This window comes from Benincasa hispida, chromosome 11 (assembly GCF_009727055.1).
Source record: "Benincasa hispida cultivar B227 chromosome 11, ASM972705v1, whole genome shotgun sequence".
Lineage (NCBI taxonomy): Eukaryota > Viridiplantae > Streptophyta > Magnoliopsida > Cucurbitales > Cucurbitaceae > Benincasa > Benincasa hispida.
Window position 1 is genome coordinate 42,023,762 of NC_052359.1, and position 9,094 is coordinate 42,032,855.

At 34.5% G+C, this 9,094-nt stretch overlaps 1 protein-coding gene and 1 long non-coding RNA gene across 2 annotated transcripts; one reads left to right on the plus strand and one right to left on the minus strand.

The window, feature by feature from the left end:
- Positions 1 to 2,317: 2,317 nt before the first annotated feature.
- Positions 2,318 to 4,879, minus strand: LOC120090938. Its single transcript, XR_005485614.1, has 2 exons — positions 4,741 to 4,879; positions 2,318 to 2,796 (listed from the first exon to the last, which is right to left on the minus strand). It is a non-coding gene; the product is annotated as an uncharacterized LOC120090938 (long non-coding RNA).
- On the plus strand, positions 2,794 to 8,687 carry LOC120090937 (putative leucine-rich repeat receptor-like serine/threonine-protein kinase At2g24130). Its single transcript, XM_039048638.1, has 2 exons — positions 2,794 to 7,343; positions 7,828 to 8,687. The coding sequence occupies exons 1-2, from the start codon at positions 4,715 to 4,717 to the stop codon at positions 8,280 to 8,282; spliced, it is 3,084 nt and encodes a 1,027-aa protein (XP_038904566.1). The 5' UTR covers positions 2,794 to 4,714; the 3' UTR covers positions 8,283 to 8,687.
- The last annotated feature ends 407 nt before the right edge of the window (positions 8,688 to 9,094 follow it).

The following is a 9,094-nucleotide window of genomic DNA, read 5'->3' on the forward strand; positions in this document are numbered from 1 at the left end:
TAGCTTCCTCACAATGATGTTGTCCATGAATGTACCAAGCATATTGAAAATGATACTCATTTTGTCCTTCATCATCTCCAAAGCAACATTGTTATCTTACGTTCCATCTCTACTATAGAGCATCCAGCTGACATCTATACAAAAGCATTATCACATGGTCGCTTCACTCATTTGTTTTACAAATTCAAGTTGGTCTCCACCTTACCACCTTGAACTTGAGAGGATGTATATTACTATGAACTTTCCTCGAAGGCTTACCTTCCTTTTATGCTTCTATTCTTTGTGCATTATGCGATGTTTAGAATCATCCAATTGTTCACTCAATAAGATACTAATCATAAACAACATTTCCTAATATGGTAGAAAATTGATCAAATTGAATTTGAAGATGTGATTGTAACAACTTTTTGTAATTTTCTTTAATAAATATGATAAGTAATTTCGCACTTTTTGAGTAAAATAAATGTGTGGGCAAGTATTAGTAATAGTGTTATTGGGGCTCAATTATAATACTATATAGTATTATCATTAGTGGAGAAAAAGGTTCCTCTTGTCTCGTCGTTGTCTACGTCGTCTTTTCAATGCTTTCGCTTATCTTTTAATCCTTTTATGGACTTATGGATGTCTTAGCTTTCCATTTTGTTTTCTCAATCCATTTGTAATTGAAATTATAAGCATGACTCTTTTTTTTTTTTTTTTTTTTCCTTTTCTTTTTCTTTTTTTAGAAAAACATGTCTTTTTTTTTTGTACGATTAGAAAGAAAAACAAAAAGGATAATTATTTTAAATAATAAAATTTCTGAAAATATTTTCAAATATAATAAAATATCACTGTCTATCAATAAACAATAAATATGATCCATCAATTTTTTTGGATATGGATTGGATGGATGTTTACTATTGTTTTGTTCTTTTTTTTTTCTAAAATATTTGTCATGTGAAATTTTATAAGATTACATTTTAAAAAGAAAAGAATTGATGGGTAGCATTGAAAGATATATATTTGCAGTTACGCAATTTTCTAGGACTAATTTGCAAACATGTCATTCTATAACATTTTAAACATACTCCTCAATTCTCTTTTCCTTTTTCAATTTGTGATAATTAACGTGTTTATTTGCTATTAATTTTATCCTTGATATAAAGGAGATATAAATAATATTTGACATTTTTTTCTTTTTTCTTTTAATGGTTGTTTGTATAAAACGTTCTCTATTAGTGATATATAGAGACATGATTGCTATTAGACATAAAAATAGTTCATTAGTTATAAAAAAGTCATCATTAATGAACATATTAGTAGTCTAATGACATTATACATAAAAATTATTCAACATTGGACTTAAAAATGGTTGATAAGTGATATACATATATGAATGATAAATGTAAAAATGGTACTTCAATCATAGATAAAAAAAATGTTTGTTGGTGATAGAAATCTACTTCTATAATTGATAGACTACATAAATGATATAACAGTTCTAGATCCAAAAACTAAAAAAAATTCATATTTATTATTAGTAAATTATTCATTTATTGACAGATTTGCAAATATGATAACCAATTTTGCAAATCATTATCATTATTCTACAAATAATAATGTTCCACTTGCAAAGATTAAATTAAAATGTTCAATCCCATAAGTTTTAAAAGTGAGAGAGTACCTCTAACATCTAGTTTTTTTAATAATAATAATAATAATAATAATAATAATAATAATAATAATAATAATAATAATAATAATCGGGACGTGGCAAGGAATCGAGATTGGAGAAAGAGACGTCATCTTCACTTAGTCAACGGAAAAAAATTTCTCCTCGCTCTCTTTTATTCCCTACCCATTCGAGTTGGATTTTGTACAAATTAGATGAACATCTTCACTCTTTACCTACCCATTATATATATGTGTGTATATATATATATATATATATAGTTTATTGAACCAAAAAACTTGTTTATTGTCCTATTAAACATAAAATTCAATTTATATCTATTAGATTCGTAAATTTTTAAATTCATTGAACAAATTGGAGAACTATTAACCATGAAATTGAAAGTTAGGTACATGTATTCGTCAACATGTCGATATTTACATAAGTATTTTCATATTTCCATAAGTTCAACATAAAAAATTAATATTTCTATTATATCATAAAAAATAAGTAACAAAATGTTACTAATATAAATATAATATAAATAATAGACTTATTTAAAAATCATAATTTTTTTAGGAAATTTACAATGAGCAGCAATTTAAAAATACCATTTGGCAATGTGTCACCAACGTTAGTTATTTTGCAAATATGGCAAGATTTTCAAATCTAAAATTTGGTTTATATTTATTTCAAAATTGTCCACGTTCCTCTCCCTTTTTTTCTCTTATAGTTCCAGCGTAAGTTTCTCCTCTTTACAATTTTTTATTCGATTTAAGGGATTTTTCTTCCTTTTTTATTCGATTTCTTCCTCCTCTCGCAAAATCCAACGTCAAATAATTTCATCATTTAGAAGTATATTAGTTTTCATTTTTGCTTCAATTTATTCTCCTTTCCTTCAATTCCTTCGCTGTACCACTGCTAGTTCGTCGATCGCCAGCCACGTCGCTTGCTGGTTGTCGTTGTCAGTAAGCTTCCTCTGCACGTCTCTCTCTCCTTTTTCCTCTAAACTCTTCTTTCAGTTTTTGTTCTAGTTTCAGCCACCGCCATGCATCCGCCGTCAATCGTGTTGTGCCATCACTTCTCGATTTCATTGGTTGAGAGAATCTCTCTTCTTTTGTGTAGCTATGATGTATGAACTAACTCTAATCCTCACAAGAACCAGATAGAGGAGAGAAACAAATAGAGAGAACATCTATGAGCATCAAGTGTATATCAATAGTGTATCAAGTATATAACCATATATTAATAGTGTATCAAATGTGTCAATGATATCAAATGTATAAGTGACATGGACTGGATATGTTTATTTGTCCTTTTTGAAAAAGTACTAAGTCTTGACTATAGACTTAATTTTTTTAATTTATTTTGTCAAATTTGCAAGAAGTTTTATTTTTTTATTTATCAACTTTTTTTTAATTGTTTGTTTGGAGAAATTACACAAACCATCCCTAAACTATGGAGTTTATTACAATTACACTTCTAAAGTTTTAATTTTATCAATTGTCTCCTAAACTTTGTTATTTGTTACAATTACACCCCTAAACTTTTAATTCGATCAAGTAGTCCCTTATAGTTTATAAATTATTGCAATCAACCTCCAATGTTAGTATTGGTATTTGTAAAATCAAATTCCATCAAATATTATTTCAGTGTATATATATATATATATATATATTATGTTGCCTCAATATTTTCATCGACATCAACGTTATAATCCTTGTAATGAAAGGAATCCATTCCATTACCTTGTCAGATGTCTCATCGACAAGCATTGACCTCTAATCCATAACCAAAAGCAAACAAGAAGACAACAAAACAAGACAAAACAAAACCTTGTTTCCAATTCATACAAGAAACTGAAATCTCTCTCAGTCCCTCTCTGTTCTTTTCTGTGTGCATGTGGAATGTGAATTAAGGTGGTTTGAAGGTTAACAGATGGATCCAATGAAACTATCATGGATTAGTCAAGTAGTAAATATGGGTATGACCTTGATAAATGACTAAGAAGTCATGGGTTCAATTCTTGGTGGTCACCTAACCTAGGATTTAATATCCTGTGGATTTTCTTGAGACCCAAATATTGTAAGGTCAGACGGGTTATCTCGTAAGATTAGTCGATGCGTGTAAATTGGTTCCAACATTCACGCATAGTGCAAAAAAAAAAAAAAACAGAGGAAATGGTGATATACAGGTAAAGAAGTATAATGACGGGAAAGAAAGAACTTTTGAACTAATTTATCGGAAAAGGGATTTGATTATTGTTCAACAGACACAGCCAAAGCCAATGGACATAGAAAACGTGATGTCTAAATATCATTATTACAATTTTGATTATGGAGCAGATCACAAGCCTTTTTCTTTCATCCTTGTGCTCTAGCCACTCTCCTCCAGTTTCCTCCCTTTCTTTTAAAAAATCACTACCATAGTTTTTATTTAAACATATTTTTATTTTATTACATTTAAAAGAGGAAAAAAATCCCCAAAAACATAAAATAGGGTCTAAGTAATTAACTTATTTGTTTAAGATGCTTAAATAATTTCTAAAAATATATATTTTGAAAATTTGTAACATCTTGCAGCCACCAGCCAGAAAAACCAGAATGTCCCCCACAAGCACACCCACTCACCACCCACAAAGGAAAGAGAGAGAAATAAGATGTTTTTTTTTTTAATCCAAGTCCACAAAGTTCAATCTCTTTCTCTTCCATTCCTTCATAAAAACAATCCCAGCACACAGCTCTCTTTTAGGATATAGCTTTAAATATTGAGTGAAAATCTAATCATCATAGTGATTGCAGCCCTCCACAAAGCAAAAGATGAGCGAATAATACCATTATTAGTCTCACATTTCATCATTCCTACCACCGACTTTTTCCCTATAAAATATCAAATCCCACCAGTAATTACATTAATCCTTCTCTTTCTCTTTCAGCTACTTCTGCACTAGCTCACTTTTCAACCAATTCTAGCTCAAACCTATCCCACTAAATTTTCTTATATGTTTTTTCCCCCTCCCCTTTATGAAACAGGAAGAAGAAATGTAAGGCAGTAAATGATGATATGATAAGAGAAGAAGGTAACCTTACAGGTCATTTCCACTGTAGTATTGTTCTTCGGCTTGATATGGTTTTCTTCAAAGCTGTGTTCCTTCTCCTGTTTCAGTATCTGGTTTTGAATTCTGGGACTCCAGTTATTATAGGTCACCACTACCCTCCTCATAAGTCCTTGCTCACTGATAAAGCAGCCCTCCTTGCCTTCAGGAAGTGCATCATACACGACCCCACTTCCACTCTAGCTAACTGGATTGAGGCTGTTGATGTATGCAACTTCACAGGTGTTGCTTGTGACCGATACCATCATCGGGTATCAAAGCTCAGTTTGATTGATGTTGGACTTGTGGGAAAGCTTTCACCCTTCCTCTCCAATCTCACGGGTCTCCGAGTCCTGGATATTATTAACAATTATCTTTTTGGGGAAATTCCGTCTGAACTTTTCTCTCTTCGAAATCTTCACCGCCTTCGTCTCGACAGCAACAATTTGGAAGGTCCCATACCAACTTCCCTTGCTAGTTTGTCCAAGCTTACTGTAATGAGTCTTATGCAGAACAAGCTAAATGGCACAGTTCCACCTTCTCTCTTTTCTAATTGCACGTCGTTGCTTAATGTAGACCTTTCCAACAACTTCCTAACAGGAAGAATTCCAGAAGAAATTGGAAATTGTCCAAAGCTGTGGAATCTCAATCTGTACAACAACCAGTTCAGTGGAGAACTTCCTCTTTCTTTAACAAACACTTCGCTCTATAACTTGGATGTCGAATATAATCATCTTTCTGGCGAACTACCCACAGTGCTTGTAGAAAACCTGCCTTCACTTAGCTTCCTTCATTTATCAAATAATGATATGGTAAGCCACGATGAAAATACCAATCTTGAACCGTTCATTACTTCTCTTAGAAACTGCAGTAGTTTAGAGGAGCTTGAGTTGGCTGGGATGGGGCTTGGAGGAAGGCTGCCCAATTCTATTGGTCATCTAGGTGTCAATTTTTCAGTTCTGTCTTTGCAGGAAAACCAGATATTTGGATCAATTCCTCCAAGTTTAGCCAAGCTTTCCAAACTTGCAGGGCTGAATTTGACATCAAATCTACTTAACGGAACAATTCCTGCGGAGATAAGCAGGTTGTCAAAATTGGAGCAGCTTTTCTTATCACACAACCTCTTCACTTCAGACATTCCAGAAGCATTAGGCGAGTTGCCACATCTTGGATTGTTGGATCTATCTCACAACCAACTTTCAGGAGAAATCCCAGAAAGTATTGGAAATTTAACTCAGATGATCTATTTGTTTCTCAACCATAACCTCTTGTCTGGAACAATACCTTCAGCGTTGGTAAAGTGCACAGGTCTACAAAAGCTGGACTTATCATTCAACATGTTATCAGGAAGCATTCCTCGAGAGATATTAGGCTTGCAAGAGATAAGAATTTTTATCAACCTTTCTCACAACAATTTTCAAGGAAACTTGCCCATCGAGCTCAGCAAGTTGAAAAATGTTCAAGAGATGGACCTTTCATCCAATAATCTCACTGGAAGCATCTTCCCTCAAATATCAAGTTGCATTGCACTGAGGTTGATAAATTTTTCAAATAATTCCCTCCAAGGTCATCTTCCAGATTCCCTAGGTGATCTAGCGAACCTTGAATCATTTGACATTTCAAAAAACCAATTGTCAGGCATGATTCCAGCCAGTCTAGGTAAGCTCCAATCTCTCACTTACCTGAACCTTTCATTCAATAACTTCCAAGGAATGATTCCAAGGGAGGGATTTTTCAAATCATCCACACCCCTGTCATTTTTGAACAATCCACTCCTTTGTGGGACAATTCCTGGAATACCAGCCTGTTCTGGCAAGAGAAATCGGTTTCAGTCACCTGTATTCTTGACAATATTCATTTTAGTCATATGCATATCATCTTTCTTATCAACAATATGCTGTGGGATTGCTTGTCAACGTCTAAAAGCAATTATTTCAGCACGAAATAGTGAAACATCGAGAAGATCAAAGATGCCAGATTTTATACACAATTTTCCAAGAATAACAAGCAGACAACTATCAGAAGCCACTGGAGGTTTTGATCAACAGAGACTAATTGGTTCAGGCAGCTATGGACATGTCTATAGAGGCGTTCTTCCAGATGGAACAACAGTAGCTGTTAAGGTTTTGCATACACAATCTGGAAATTCCACAAAGAGTTTTAACAGAGAATGTGAAGTTTTGAAGCGAATTCGCCACAGAAACCTCATAAGAATTATAACAGCCTGTAGTCTTCCGGATTTTAAAGCTCTAGTTCTACCATATATGGCAAATGGAAGCTTGGATAACCATCTATATCCACATTCACCTACCAGCTCGGCTTCGGGTTCTTCAGATTTAAACCTTATTGAGAGGGTGAATATATGCAGTGATATAGCTGAAGGAATGGCATACCTGCATCATCATTCTCCAGTCAGAGTCATACACTGTGATTTGAAGCCAAGCAATGTACTCCTAAAAGATGACATGACAGCCCTTGTTTCTGACTTCGGGATCTCAAGGTTAATGACCCCTGGAATTGGAAGTGGTGCGACTGTTGAAAACATGGGAAAGTCAACTGCAAACATGTTAACTGGATCAATTGGATACATTGCACCAGGTACAATTCTCTGCTTTTAAAAGTCCAAGAATTTCAATTTCAATTCATCTACATACCAAGCAATGTAAAAAAATAGGAGTGTCAAGTGAGTTATAGCAGAGTCGAGAAAAGCTTCTCCATCTCTATCTGCTATACCTCCACTAAGATGCCTATAAAACAAAAAAGGAGGCAAGAGGGACCTAATAAGAGTTCACCCAATTCAATTGCATCATTTTTGAATCATATCTAGAGTTCTAACTTAAGTTAAGACCCTCCCCTTCATACCATGATAAGTTATCAATATCACTAGGCCTAAAAGCTTGAGGTTGATAAGCTATAAAGCTATGACAAGTTGAATCATTGAATATATTCCCAACGATTTAAATGAGAGAGAGAGAGAGAGAGAGAGAGCAAGACAACCATCCACTGTTTTTCCCTTTTTCATCTAGGACTTTTATCAAACATGTTAAGTGCATCAATTAAGTTACGACTATTCTTGGTGCAGAATACGCATTTGGTTCTACAGCCTCCATGAAAGGAGACGTTTACAGCTTCGGCGTGCTAGTTCTTGAGATGGTAACAAGAAAAAGGCCAATAGATGACATGTTTGTTGAAGGGCTAAGTTTACACAAGTGGGTGAAGAGTCATTACTACGGCAGAGTAGAAAAAGTAGTTGATTATTCTCTACAGAGAGCTTCAAGAGATGAATCACCTGAAATGAAGAAAATGTGGGAAGTGGCAATCCGAGAGCTAATCGAATTGGGTTTGCTCTGCACTCAAGAATCTCCATCCACAAGACCCACAATGCTAGATGCTGCTGATGACTTGGATCGATTGAAGAGATACCTTAATGGTGGCGACACCACAACAACATTTGCTTCATCACTTGGAATTTCATCCTCCACTCTTGGCGATGACTCCAATTACTCCCCACAAATCGCCGTTGACAGAAACATCTAAAAATGCCCATTTCCTCCGTATAGCCTTTTGACTTCTCAAAATCCCCATTTGCTCCACTCGGTAATTGGGGTTTGACAATGATCGAAATCGCGATTGTGGGGTTCAAAGCTTCTGCGGCGCCCAATTGAATGGAGATTTTGTGTATGTGGCGTGCGTCGTTGGCCACTCGATCCATAGTTGTTGACGTGATTGAGGTTTTGGAAGAAATTGGAGGAACTTCATTCATAACGCCATGTTTGAAAAACAAAGACGTATAATTGAAACTATGGAACATTTTGATATTTAATCCGAATTCGTTGAATTTTGTCTTCGGGGCTTTGTTTATTGGTTGTCTTCTTGCGTAAACCAATCAGAGGAAGAAATAATAATGGGAATTGTGAAAATGGCATTATATGAGTTTTTATGATTGAGAATTGAGAAGCAAAGCAGGCTAATGATCATTTCTCCACTCTAAAGCATAAGTTTTATAATTTGATGCTTCCATCATCACACAGTGAAATTATGGATTTGCTGGATGATGACTCAAATTTTAGAGAAAAAATGAGATTTGTTCCGTTTTCTAAAAATTAATTTTTTAGAATATTTGTTGATGTCAAATTCGGGTGAAATTCACTCTCACTCTCTTTCTTTTTAAAGATCGCTCTCTCCTTTTCTCTCACGGACTTGCTCTCTCTCCTTTTCTCTCACAGACTCGCTCTCTTACTCTCACTCTTGCATTCTCGCGCTTTAGTCTCGCTCTCTGATGCTTGTTCTCGCTATGCAATGAAAACGGAACGTAGGGAGAGAGAGAAGAAGAAGACAAACAGAGCTGC

Coding starts and splice junctions, on each gene's coding strand:
- LOC120090937 (XM_039048638.1), top strand. CDS start 4,715: ATGATAAGAGAAGAAGGTAACCTTACAGGTCATTTCCACTGTAGTATT. Junction 7,344..7,827: donor AATTGGATACATTGCACCAG/GTACAATTCTCT, acceptor TTCTTGGTGCAG/AATACGCATTTGGTTCTACA.